Raw genomic sequence first — 14,848 nt, forward strand, 5'->3', positions numbered from 1 at the left:
AAATGTTTTATTTTACAGACAAAATTATTATTACCAAATGAGAAATTTCTTAGCTTCAGGGTAACTTATCCAATGTTCAAATAGGAGAATATTAAGTAAACCAAAGTTCATCTATCCCCTCAAAGTAACATAATGCAGTCAATAAAAATTATGTTTACTGAAAGCATATCACACATTGGAAAATATCTTGATATTAAGTAAAAAATTGTAAGATACAAACATTTATTTTTCTAATAACAATGGGGTAAAAGAAACAAAAACTAAGAAGAAAAATAGAAAAACTGGTGCGTAGTGTACTATATATTAACAATGGAAGTTTCTGGTTGATAGGATAACACATGATTCGTGTTTCTTCTTCAAATTGTATGGTAGTTTCTCAGTTTTTTATAAGTGTGTGTTGCTCTGTAACAGGAGAAAATTTATATCGGACTTTTTAGAATTCCCCCAAGGCAGCAGTCCACGTGCACAGCTCACAATTTAGGATCTTCTCTCTTTGGCATGCCCTCTCCCCTCCCCTAAGCTAATTGGTTTTGGTTGCTTTTCTGTGCCTTTCCCTAGACCTTTTAGTATCAGGAAGTATGAATCCATTCTTATTAATCCACAATACTTTGCTCGCATTGAAGTGGCACTTTACATATTATTTACATGTGTGCCCAAGTGGACTATTAGTCCTGAAGGGGAACACACGTAATTTATTGGCCTGACCTATACCTACAATTGACATTAAAAAACTGTTAGCTTGAAATATTGATATTTAGCACATGTGAGGATGGGATCCATACTATACCCATATCAGGATCTGATTATGATAAATTTTTCCTGAGCAGAGACTCAATATCTTTCTAAAGTATCTATCTTTCACAGTAAGGGGAGTAAATTGAATAAGAGAACAATGAGTTGTTGTGAAATACTAAGTTACTACTATTAACACAAGTGATCGGGGTAGGGAATTGGAGGAGATATTAAAGGGTACAAACTTGCAACCAGAAGATGAAAAAGTTCCAGAGATTTAATGCACAGCATAGTGACTATGGTCAACTATACTTAAAAGCTGCTACCCTGTTTTCCCGAAAATAAGATCTAGATGGACAATCAGTTCTAATGCGTCTTTTGGAGCAAAAATTAATATAAGACCCGGCATTATATTATATTATACCCGGTCTTATATTGATTGTTGCTCTAAAAGACACACTGAGCTGATTGTCCGGCTAGGTCTTATTTCAGGGAAACATTAAGGTACCAGATCCTAAATGTTCTCACCACCGAAAGAAATGATAATTATGCGGCATGATTGAGGTGTTAGCTAATGCTTCGGTAGTAATCATATAGATATGTATCATGCTGCAATACATATGCATCAAATCAACACTGTTGTATACCTTAAACTTACACGATGTTATAGGTCAATTATATCTCAATAAAAAAAATGTGATGAGTTTATTCATCTCATTTAATAGAAAAACTTGTTTTTGTTCTCCATGCAATAAACATTCTTTCCCAGTAAATTATTTCAGTAAGCAGATGCTCTCAAATACTTGATGTATGATGTATACCTTATTTTTCAACTGAAAGTTGATGGATAGACTTTAATATATATCTCAGTATCTCAAATGTGGAAATAATGAATAGTGAACTAAACCAAAACTCAAGAAATGATCCCAATATTTCTACTTTGGTCAACTGCATGAATAGTGGTATCACCAATTTTAACAGAAATACGGGAGATGTGGGTTTTGAGTTCAGTTTTTGACATGATAAGTTTGAGGTCTCTAAAGAGATATTCAATGATATTAGACATTAGACCCAAATAATTTTAGATTCAAAAAAGGGCACAATAAAAAGACTTTTTATAACATTAGTGGATCATTAAAAGAGGCTCGCTGGTTTTCTATTTGTTTGCTTTTTATTTAAGATTTTCTGCTGTTAGAATTACAATGAATGTAGTCCTTTCTACATTTTGGCCCTTAATGTTAAGTCCTACCTTTAATCTATAACTTTTCTTTCCCCCAATCTAGTTGTGAAGGGCGCAGCTCACTGGCCCATGTGGGAATCGAACCGGCAACCTTGTTGTTAAGCGCTCCTGCTCTAACCAACTGAGCCATTCGGCCGCCGCCAAGTCCTACCTTTAATTTATAACTTACCTGAAGGCAACGAGCCCTTCTGATGTGATGCATGCTGCAATTGTAGGATATGAAAGCAGTCATTTAAGCAGTTCATAGTTGCCATGGAAGTAGCTTTGAGCATTAAGAGATCCTGGTCCAAGGAACTAAAGATGGCCAGAAGCAGGAAGGCATTCAATTCGTCTAATTAAGTCTCTTGTTGTCCTTCAGCATGAGACAGCATCTAAGGAAAACAACAGTTCTGTATGTCCCCACTCATAACATATATATATATATACACACGTACATACGTATAAATATACATATATATACACATACGTATATATACATATATACGTGTATATATATAAGTATATATGTATATATATATATATATATACACTCGTATATATAATTGCCATTTTAATTACCATATTTAGCTTTGACCACTTTTAGGATATATTAGGCTTAGATATCTATTTAAGTTTGTTTGGCTAGCCTCGATTAATGACGATTTAATAGTGATTATCAACTGAGCAAAGGATGGTGATCTTTGGCAGCTACACTTTTTTGGGGAAGCCACAAAGCTCAAGAGCCCTGACAAACCTTTTTATAAACAGTATAAATTTATACATCATCGAAAAGAACATTCCACATCATCTTTAATAGCTGCAGTAAACATTTCATTCTAAAGTAAAATTAATCCCCGTCTAGGCTCTCAACCACCTTCTTCTCAGCATTTCTGGTCAGGCTCAATCTGAACCTACATTAAAAACATGATGCTTTACCTGCTTCCTCTTTCATAATCTAACTTCCTGCTCCCATTAGCCTGATTTTGAAGCAAGTATGTATTAGATATAAGCTTTTCAGGTTAAAAGAGTTAAATACACTCTGCTTTGATTAGAAGCTGAGGAAAGGTAGGGTGAGTAAGCTCCTCTGAGTAAATCAGTGCCCAGGGAAGAATACTGAGCCTATCCAAATTCCTCCTAAGGCAAACCATGGGGGATAGTCACATATATATACAGAGAGTGCCAAAAAAATGTATACACATTTAAGAAGGGAAAAAACTGTATTAAAGTTATGCTGATGGTAACCACTTTGAGCACCTCTTATAAGTGTAGAAGTCAAAAGTGACTTGCAGTCATCTTTTGTTGTTGGTATATGTTGAGTATTACAATTTTAATACAGTTTTTTTCCTTTCTTAAAATGTGTATACATTTAATGTATTTGACCTACATAGCTTTAACACTAAAAATCAATGACTATAGAAAACAGTGCCTGACTGTTCCTTCTACATTCTGATAAAAATTCACCTCAAGGAGTTTCAAAGCAGTTTAATTATTTCCAGACCCTGTCCCCAGACTCCCTGATACTAGGGAGCATGATGATCCAACCTTATACATTCCTTCCATTTGATGTAAAACTGTTAATCATTGAACCGAACGTGCCCTAATTGAAACTTCTAACGTACCAGATGTACTTTTCACTTACTCCTCTGCCTATATAAGCAACTCCCCCCACCCAACTTTTCCAGTTAGAGCCCTGTTCCAAGGTTTCTTGAAGGTCTCTTGGGATACAATCCTCAGATAGGCCCAAATAAAATTATTTCTAATATTTCCAGAGATTCAGGTTCTTGTCATTGACAGAGCCCTGTACACTTTTCCTAACAGAGCTAATGGAATAACAATGATTGATGAGAAATTTAATTTTTTAAAATGAAAACTGAATTTACTATGCTTAATTACTTTTAGTTGTGAGCAGAAGGTTCTCAGATTGCCCATCCTTTAGGCACTGTTTTAATTCACACAGAAACTCTATATAGTGGAAAGATTCTTTTAGCTTTCAGAGCTTTGTTCCAGATAATTTGTAATACAGTTCATTAGAGGTCTAGTGAAAGAAATGCAAACTGATCCTACCAAGCAAATCAAGTGTGTCATACATGAACTAGTTCTTGAAAACATGTTGTATTATTGGATCAAACATTCACCCTTACCAGAAAAAAAAGTTTTTAAATGAAAAGTGTGAGTATGAAAGTATCTATATACACACATTTATACATGCATAGATACGCGTGCTCTGTGTGTGTACAAATGCTTTTGTATCTAAATTCTGGGACTAATTTCCAATAATCCAACCTTATGAATAAGTACAACCACTTTGGAAAAGAGTTTGTCAATATCTAATGAAGTTAAGTTTACAGAACTAAATAAATATAATCCATGATTGAGCAATTACACTCTTAGATATGTAACCAACACATATGTGTATACACGTTCATCAATTCAAATGCCTATCAACATTAGAATGAATAAATAAAATTAAGGTATATTAATATGATAAATACTGTATAACAATGAAAATAAAGTGCTACACTCAACATCATAAGTAAATCTCAAACATATAATGTTGACTGAAAAGAAGCCATACTCAAAGGAGTACATACTATCTGATTCCAGTTTTAGAAATTTCAAAAATAGTCCAAATAAATCTACGGTGTTAGAAGTCATGATATCGAGGAAGGGCATGATGATAGAGAGGCATTAGTCTTTTAAAGTGCCAGTAATATTTAATATCCAGGATTTGATCACATGGAGGAAATTACATCAAAATGTACACTTATAATCTGTATACTTTTCTATATTATAAGCCAATAAAAGTTTATAAAGGAAAAAAAAATCACAAGTAGGATAGTCACTACATAAATAATGAGCTATCACAATATAACACTTAAGGAAAAAAATGTGTTTCTTTGTGCAAACGGCCCCAAAAAGCCACCTGGTGGTGCAAATGCCAGAAGTGAAGAGGCCTAAGAAAGAGAGATATTCTTGGCTAGACAAAATTAACTTTCAAATATAATTATACCACAAATGTTAAAATTTGATAATCGTTCTTTCCAAAGCAAACAAATGAGCTGATCATATTTACAAAGAAAAAGAAAACGGATTATGATTCATGAAGCTATTTCAGTAACTGTTCCTGACACTATAAACCCTATTCCTCAAGAAAGAGAACGCTTCAAGAAAGCTGAGAGCTTGCTTATTCTGTGTTTTGCAGCTAGTTACGGCAAATATGGTGATTGTAGTATAGCACTTAGGTGGCATCTAGTTTGTCTGAAAACCAGATTAGAATCATGATGTTATCACTTGTATTTTACTTGTCTGTCTCCCTTATAAGACTGGCCGTTTCAGCTACTCCTAGGGCCTAGAACAGCTCCAGATGAAGCATACATTGAATAATGGAGTGATTTGATATATAGTACTAATAATAAACAGTAAATTCTCAAGTACGTCATTTTAATTAGGTAAAGCTTTAGTAATCAATTCATGTTCAAGCACAATATGACTATTCTCAATAGTTGCTTTTGCCAACTGTTACTTAACCTAGTGCTGGACTTACCCATGAACTGATTAAAATGTTCCTTTCAAATTCACTCTGAATGATATCTTTGCCTTACAACTTCCTAGAGCTGGATCACTCTAGAACAGCAATTCTCAAAGTGTGCTCTGTAGACCTTTGAGAGACTCTTTTCAGGTCTGTGAAGTCAAAACTATTTTCACAATAATTCTAGCAAATTATTTGCCTTTTTAATTGTGATGACGTTTGCTCCAATGGTGCAAAAGCAGTGCTGGGTAAAACCGTTGGCATCTGAGTGAGCACCAAGGCAGTGGCACCGACTGTACTAGCAGTCACTGGATTCTTTCCGGCCACACATTTACAGGGGGAAACAGGCCAGGTTTACTTAGGAATGCCTTGGAAAAGCAGTACAAATTATTAGTTTTACCATATCTTGACACTTGAGTACATATTTTTAAGTCTATATGAGAAATGGGAAGTACAATTCTGTCGCAGACCAAAAACAACAAAAAAAACCCTTCTGTTGCACAGCAAAATGCAGTACTTACCTAAAGGAAAAAAGCACTGTGCAACTGAGTTGCAAACTGAACTAGCTGTTTTTTTCACAAATCATTATTTTGACATGAAAGGATGCGTGACGTAATAAGTAATATATATTTGGTCTCTGCCACCCATCCCTTCCTCGAACACCGCTCCTAAACCTTTGTGATTTCCTCAGTGATTAGAGCACAGGGGCATCTTTTGTTATATTTGGATTTGTTCCTGAAATATATTCAGAACATAAAGGTGAAATGGTGTTTTCTGTTATTCATTACAAACGCTTTAGCCACACTAGAGTTTATGGTAGTGAGGTGATTTTTTGGTGAGTCCCCAAAAAGGAACCAACCTCGTGATTAGAGGGTGAGAACTTTCAGCTCCCCATCTCCAACTTCTAAGGAGAGGAGAGGTGGTAGAGGTTGAATTAATCACCGATGATCGCCACTGATTTAATCGGTCGTGGCTACATAATGAAGCCTCCATAAAAACCCAAAAGGAAGAGGTTTGGAGAGCTTCTTATTGATGAACACATGGAGGTCGCAGGAGGGCGGTAGGACCACAGAAGGCACGGAAGCTCTGTGCCCCTAACCCATATCTTGCTCTACACATCTCTTCCATCTGGCTGTTCCTGAATTGTATTTTTTTATAACACACTGGTAATACAGTAAGTAAACTGTTTTCCTGAGTTCTGTGAGCTGCTCTAGCAAATGATTGTGCCTGAGGAAAGAGTAATAGAAATCTCAGATTTATAGCCAGTAGGTCAGAGGCACAGGTGACAACCTGGGCTGTGACAGGTGTCTGAAGTGGGTACACTACCTCAGGTAGACAGTGTTAGAACTGAATTAAATTGTAGAACAACCAGCTGGTGTCCACAGAGAAAGAGAATTGCATGGTGTGGGGGAGGGAACCTCCACACGTTTGGTGACCAGAGTACAAGAGTGTAGAATGTTGTAGTAGAGGAGATACAAGATATTCAGGCTTAGGGGTTTGTGGTAGACATTTTCTCAAAATTAAACAAAATGAGCCTGTCACTTCAAGAAAAACTGACAGTATATTTGTTGCCAATTATAAACTCTGAGCTTTAAAATGAAAATTAGAATTTTGTAAAACCTATATCTGTCGCCATAAGTTTAACGGCTTCCCAATACTGAAAGCCTTTTCTAATGAGATTGAGAGGGATGTTGATAAATGTGAATATTTGATGTTGTATAATCCTAAAATAGATCAACATTTGCAAGAACTGCATAACTCTATAAACTAATATTTTCCAAATGACTAATGCATGGTGTTACAAAATCATGCATTGGTTAGGATCTAGTCAAAGTGCAAGACAGACCAATGAGTTGTCATGTAACAGAATATGAGAAGTTTACTGATATGTATTAGATTCCACGCTGCATGTAACATTTAAGAAACTAGCACTGTCAAGTTTTCATGCAGTACCAAAGAAGAATAGCCACAATTCTTAAAAGGCTCTTAAAATATTTCTCTAATTTCCAATCACATCTGTGTTAGGCCACGAATAAATATCTACAAGCTCTATCACATTTAACTCAGCAAACAATACCAGGAATATTCAGAACCTAACAACTGCATTTTTTGTTAACTAGAATTATTTGGTACTCAATTTGAAAGGGAACGAGGGAAATGGTGAGAAAAGGCAACATGAAGGATTTAACTATTCTATTTTTGTGTATATTTGAAATTTTCTATTTATGTCTATCTCTATCTGTATATAAGTTCTTTTTTTTAAAGAAGAGTCACTTGTTTGGCCATAAGGTCTTCCCACTAGGCTTAATAACCCTTTTGATCATAAATTTTATCAAAAAGTCTGTATTTTTACTTGAGAAATAAGATACAGACTTTTGAAAAATGAGAATGTACCCAGTACATAGTTGACAGACTTAAGGAAACTTAGGACACCATATAAAATCAGGGAATTTTTATGACCAAAAAATTATCTCAGCATACTAGATGGGAAACATTGAGGGCCCCAGAAGACATAAAAAGAATTAAAAAAAATTTGTTTGTGGCAAAATCAAGCAGGTAAGATTATTTTGTGCATTTTAACTTGACTTCAATTCATACTTACTTCTCTGACTTCCACAAGATGATCTGGAGGTAAATGAGCTCTTTTGCTCACTGATTGTAGTTTGGAATGTCCAACATTAAAAAAAGAAATGGCATTTTGACTTGGTCTCCTCTGGGATATAGGAGAATTACCACTAGATGCAAGTGAGAAGCTCCGTGATTTCAGAGGAGGATTATTCTGTTAGACAAAGAAAATCATTCCTTTTCAAAAAAATTCAGGCTCTCTAACCCTCAACCTATCATACATTCGAGGCTTACCCATGGATAGTCTTAAAAATTCAATTAACCTCAGAATTGACTACAAGAATGTTTCTGAAAATGATAAAATTTTAAGACACACAAAGTTTAAGCATTTCAAACATCCCACAGTAAACTGGTAATATTTAGAAACTTAATTCCAGGTGTGTTGTCACAAATATTTTTTCACTTTTTATAAATATTAGAACGATAAGAAATTTCTAATTTCAGATTTTTAAACACCATGATTGAAGCAAAAAATATACTCAGCAATATTCAATTATGATAAATTTTCTAAATGTGACATGCAAGTATCTTTGGAACAAATGAGTGCTTTCTGATCATTTCCAATTATTATAATCTTGCAGGATGAGTAAAGCTTTTGTGTAGCATTTCCTGAAGACTGTGCAGTAGGCCTAAATCACAATCAACTTTTTAAAACATTTATGGGAAAAAAACCACTAGGAATAAAAATGTTTTTAAAAGTCCAGCTATCACCCACGGTAGATATGGAATCCTTTAACTATGCTGCCCAGATAATAGTTTTTAGATATCTCTAATCTCATATTTCAAGTACTGAGACCCTCCTTTTCACAAAAAATCAAACTCCAAAGAAGATATACAAATAATCAATAAGCATATGAAAAGACGCCCAACATTATTAGTCATTAGGGAAATAAAATCAAAAGTACAATGACAGCCCATTTCACACCCACTAGGATGGCTATAACAAGTTAAGGGGGAAAAAAGGTTAATAACAAGCATTGGTGAGGATGTGGAAAAACTGAAACCCTCATACATTGCTGGTGGGAATGTGAAATGGTTTGGCCATTTTAGAAAATAGTTTGGCAAGTCCTCAAAAAATTCAACAGAGAACTACCATATGACTCACTTCTAAATTCCACTCCTAAATATATAACCAAGAGAACTGAAATCATGTATTCACATAGAAACTTAAACACAAATGTTCACTGTAGTATTATTCCTAATAGCCACAAAATGGAAGCCCAAATGTCCATCAACTGATGAATGGATAAACAAAATGTGGTACACCCATACAATGGAATATTGTTCACCCATAAAAAGGAATACAATGTGATACATACAACAACATGTATCACATGTCGTTAAAAACATTATGCTAAGTGAAATGCCACGAATAGACAAATCCATAGAAATAGAAAATAACTTAAGTGTTTGACAGGGGCTTGGAAAGGGGAGAAAATGGAGTGACTGCTAGTGATTATGGGTGTTTTGTTCTGGAATTAGATAGTTGTAATGGTTGCACAATCCTGTACTTATGCTAAAAAAACACGGAATGATACACTCAAAAGGGTAAATTTTATGGTATGTGAATAGTATCTCAATTTAAAAATGTAAGAGAAATATTAATTCTTTCCCATTTGTGTGCATTAATATAACACATGAATCCACATACCTTTCCAATAGCTTCAGTGTGATGCTGTGTACATATCTGAAGTCGGCTAACCCAATGCTGTCGCTCTTTAGCATCAGTGGCTGATAAAAAGAACCTAAAAGTTATTTCCTTTTATATTGATTTCTGGAATACAACTGTCTACAGCATGAAAATAGATCATTGAAAACCAGTAGTTGGTCCTACTCTCCCTGGAGCAAATGTCCTGACTGTAGGGAGGCAGGAAAGAGGCCCAAGCATCAGCCCTGTTAAATAACAGAGTACCTGGATGTGGATATTTCCTCAGGAGAATAAATTACATGCAGTTAGATGGGGCTATGAGACTTGACATGTCTTAAATTTCTCACAAAAATATGCTCTTATTTAAAGAAATAACCTTTATTAAGCATTTAACGTGTACTCAATACTTTCAGATCTCAAGTAGCATAAGAGTAGGATTACTCTTATACTTTATGTGTATTAATCAGATGAAAAACAAAAACTTCTACACAAATTAAATTTATCTAAACAAAGTTATATTTTATTTTAATGAATATGAATATTTTAATTAATCCCAACTATCTACATTAGTTCCTAAAAACCACAAAGAGGGAATACAAACCAAATCAAGAAAAGCAATAAACTACAAATCCACGGCAGACATAAAAAATATCATTCAAAGAAGCCTGTGTTTTCAGAGTTCTCAGTAATCAGGGTTTTACCTCTACGAATTTTTAGAGGGGTCAAGCTTAAAGACTTGTTCATTGTCTCACTCAAAAAAAGTTATTTATTAAAACAGATTTCATAGATTCATACATACAGAGGGGGCCAAAAAAAGTATACACATTTAAGAAAGGAAAAAACAATCGAAATTGTTAATAGTCAATATATACCGGTAACAAAAGATGAATACAAGTCACGTTCGACTTCTGCAATTACAAGAGGTGCTCAAAGTGGTTACCATCGGCGTCCAGACATTTCTAATTACAGCGAGCTACTGAGCAACGTTGACCAAAGTGTCCACTTGTATACATTTTTTTGGCACCCCTCATATATATAGTCAGGCGATGTAAAGTACAACATAGGGAATATAGTCAATGGTATTGTAATAGCTATATACAATGTCAGAGAAGTAATAGATGGCGGGGGTGGGTGGGAGAGGCGGTTTCAATTTGAGGGTGTAAATGTCTATTACATTGCTTTGTACACCTGAAACAAACAAAAAACATTTCATAAATTCTTAAAGCAATTGCAAGGTTTAGAATATTGTATTTACATCATCAATGACAATAGTTTCCATTTCCAAAACCCAAATGAAAGCAGGGAAGTAAACCAACTTCTCAAGGGAAAAAGAAAATCACATGCTAGTTCTCATATCTCAGTCATACCTCTGAGTTTATACTGTTCCCCACTGGCAGCATTTACAGTGAAGGTGTGCGAATCCTCGTCACTGGGTGATATTACAGCTCCTGCAAGCTGCAAAGTCCCTCTGGGTTTTTGATTTCTAGATTGTTCATTCACAAAGTATTCCAATAAACCAGCTTCATTGTTTAAAACAAAAAACCTGTAATGATAAAAAAAAAAAAAGTCATTATTTTTAAAACATTTCCCCTAGTCAAACTAAAGCAAACCAAATTTCAATCACTTATACACTCTGGAGTTTTTGCCATTAAAAAAATAAAATGTAAAAGAATTTTAAGAAGTACTTGGAAGCACTAGGTTGAATTTCCTAGCAGTAAAGATTATTGAAAAATTGAATGAGTTTAATAAATGTCCAGCTGAAGAAACGGCATTTAAGAGGGAAGATGCACACCACATAACACGAAAGAAAACAAAAATTAGTGTCCTTTCACAGGAAGACTTCTCTCCAGAATTCATTAACAGGGAAGGTAAACTGCCCAAGGAAAACTGATAGTGAGAATTTTTGTTTAAAATTCACTATAAACAAATCAAAACATCAGCTCTGAGGTTAACTAAATGCCAGGTAAGAAATGAATCTAATATAAGATTAATCAGTGAAATATACCATGAAAATGTCAGGGTAGAAAGATTTTGTGAACGTGTCATTAAGTAGGTCACATCTAAAGATTAGTTATCCTGTTTAAAAATGAAAAAGCTGGAATTGGAGATGCAGAAACATAAGAAACTTGAAACTAAATGATGAAATACTGATACACTTTGGAAAAGAATTTGATGTTCTGATTTGGTTCTAGATGAACTACTTTAGGAAATATATTAATTCAAATTCCAATTTAAGTAGTGTTATCCATCTTCTCTTTAAAAAATAGAAAGATTCAATTTCAAAAATTTATATTTGGGTTTGGAACAGTTTAGCATACGACATATTAGTGTGTTCTGTAACATCAGACAATTTGCTCCAGTTTAAGGTTCTATTAGATATTATCTTAAGCAATATGGCAACCATATCAAACTGGGAGTGAATGGAATCAGTCTTTTATTTAGGGAAAGGAAAAATAAAACAACAACCAATGAGAAGCAAGCAAAAGGTGTTGAAAGTGGTTGCCTAAGAAGGGAGATGGAAAAGAAAAAAGCAAAGGACTATTGTTTTTCTTGTCATCTTTTAGCATGCTTGTGATTTTTAAAATTATGTTCCCATATTTTGATAAAAATGTAAACTAATTTTAACATTTTTGAGAGTTTTAAAACTTCCACATCATTAATTACTACAGGAGTTAAACACTTTTTCATGTGTTTTAGTGACCATCTGTAGTTCTTGGAGTTTGGAAGTCCATCAAGTTTTGCCCAGTTTTAATAGGGTTATCTTTATTTTCCCAAAGATTTGAAGGGATTACTTGAACACAAGATGGTCACTGACAACATCTTAAATTTCTAAAACATATGAAATACACATATGAATCTGCTATGGTCTGAGTGTGTCCCTCTCAAATTCGTATGATGAAATCCTAATCCCTAAGGTAATGGTATTAAGAGATGAGTCCTCTTGGGAGTGATTAGGTCATGAGGGTGGAACCCTCCTGAATGAGATCAGCGTTTATCTAAGAGACTCAAGAGCGCTCGCTTGCCCCTGTACTGCCACGTGAGAATACGAGAAGTCTGCCATAGGAAGAGGGCCCTCACTTCACCATGCTGGCACCCTGATCTTGGACTTCCAACCTCCAGAACTGTGAGAAATACATTTGTTCTTTATAAGCCACCCAATTTGTATTTTGTTATAGCAGCCCAAATGGACAAAGACAAGAAAGCAATCTCTTCAGCATACTAAAAACCATTGAGTTGTACACTTAAAGTGGGCAAACTGAATCCTAGGGGGTGTGCATTCTTTCTTAACAAAGCCGTTAACAAAAAGAAACATGAAATGAGAAAAGGAAAGTAGTCTCTTCCCCCTGTTCTAAGCAGTAAGTACAATTTATTTCAAACAGACAAAGGAAAATGACTAGTCTCTTTTCTTAAAAGTAGTCAATTCAAAGAAAATTTAGAATAGAATATGTTTGGAAATCTCAAGTTTGCTGTGAACACATATTTCTTATCCCAAAAGGATTAACACAGATTTACAACATGGGAGGCACTCACCTAGATATGCAAAAAGTACTGCTGAGGAGGGACTGGTAAAATGATAGAAATGAGCCAATAACCGTAGAGCATGGTGACTACAGTTAATACTGAACTGCGTATTTGAAAGTTGCTAAGACAGTAGATCTTAGAAGTTCTCATCACAAGAAAAAAAAAATTTGTAACTATGCATGGTGACAGATGTTAACTAGACTTATTGTGGTGATCAAATCCCAATACAAGAATATCTCCGAGATACCGCAGGTTTGGTTCCAGACGACCACAATACAGCAAACAGTGCAATAAAGCGAGTCACGTGAATAGTTTCCGTTTCCCAGTGCATATAAGCTATGTTTACTCTATACTGTAGTCTATTAAGTGTGCAATAGCATCATGTCTAAAAAAGCAATGCACATACCCTCGAGTTAAAAAACCTTCAAAAATGTTGTGATGGGAGGAGAACTGACTCTGGACGGTGAACACACAATGTGATATATAGATGATGTATTACAGACTTGTACACCTGAAACCTATGTAACTTTACTAACCAATATGGTCACTCTAATAAACTTTAATTTTTGAAAACATATTTTATTGCTAAAAAATGCTAATCACCATCTGAGCCTTCAGGGAGTCATACTCCTTTTGCTGGTGGAGGGTCTTGGCTCAATGCTGATGGCTGCTTGGGTGATCAGGATGGTGGTTGCTGGAGTGGCAATTCCACTCCAGCTGGCTCTGGCAATTCCTTAAAATAAGACAATGAAGTCCGCCGCATGGACTGACTCTTCCTTTTGTGAACAATTTCTCTGTAGGATGCAATGCTATTTGATAGCATTTTGCCCACAGTAGAACTTCTTTCAAAATTGGAGTCAGTCCTCTCAAAACTTGCCGCTGCTTTATCAAGTAAGTTTATGTAATATTCTAAATCCTCTGTTGTCATTTCAACAATGCTCATAGCATCTTCACCAGGGGTATGTATATTCCAAATCAAGAAATCGCTTTCATTGCTCATCCATAAGAAGCAATTCCTCATCTGCTGAAGTTTTATCATGAGATTGCAGCAATTCAGTCACATCTTCAGGTTCCATTTCTAGGTCTAGTTCTCTTGCTGTTCCCATCACATCTGCAGTTATCTCCTCCACTGAAGTCTTGAACCGCTCAGTCATGCATGAGGATTGGAATCAACTTTTCAAATTCCTAGTTAATGTTGATATTTTTACCTCTTTCCACAAATCACGAATATTCTAAATGGCATCTAGAACGATGAATCCTTTCCAGAAACTGACTCTGCCCAGATCTATCAAAGGGATCACTATCCATGGCAGCTATTACCTTACAAAATGTATTTCTGAAATAATACTGTTTCCCCAAAAATAAGACCTACCCAGACAATCAGCTCTAATGCATCTTTTGGAGCAAAAATTAATATAGTATCTCATAAGACCCGGTATTATATTGTATTGTATATTAACATTATATTACATTACATTATACCTGGTCTTATAGTAAAATAAGACCGGATCTTATGTTAATTTTTATTAATTTTTGCTCCAAAAGACGCAGTAGAGCTGACTATCTGGCTAGG

General features: G+C 35.0%; 1 protein-coding gene across 1 annotated transcript in view; it reads right to left on the reverse strand.

Moving 5' to 3' along the window:
• Positions 1 to 14,848, reverse strand: part of OSBPL11 (oxysterol binding protein like 11) — a 79,442-nt gene that overhangs the window by 33,407 nt on the left and 31,187 nt on the right. Inside the window, 6 exon segments of the mRNA XM_033135598.1 lie at positions 2,142 to 2,274; positions 2,276 to 2,319; positions 2,322 to 2,343; positions 8,083 to 8,259; positions 9,757 to 9,836; positions 11,121 to 11,296. Of these exon segments, the coding sequence (XP_032991489.1) occupies positions 2,142 to 2,274; positions 2,276 to 2,319; positions 2,322 to 2,343; positions 8,083 to 8,259; positions 9,757 to 9,836; positions 11,121 to 11,296 (632 nt within the window).

This window comes from Rhinolophus ferrumequinum, chromosome 2, assembly GCF_004115265.2.
Source record: "Rhinolophus ferrumequinum isolate MPI-CBG mRhiFer1 chromosome 2, mRhiFer1_v1.p, whole genome shotgun sequence".
Classification (NCBI taxonomy): domain Eukaryota; kingdom Metazoa; phylum Chordata; class Mammalia; order Chiroptera; family Rhinolophidae; genus Rhinolophus; species Rhinolophus ferrumequinum.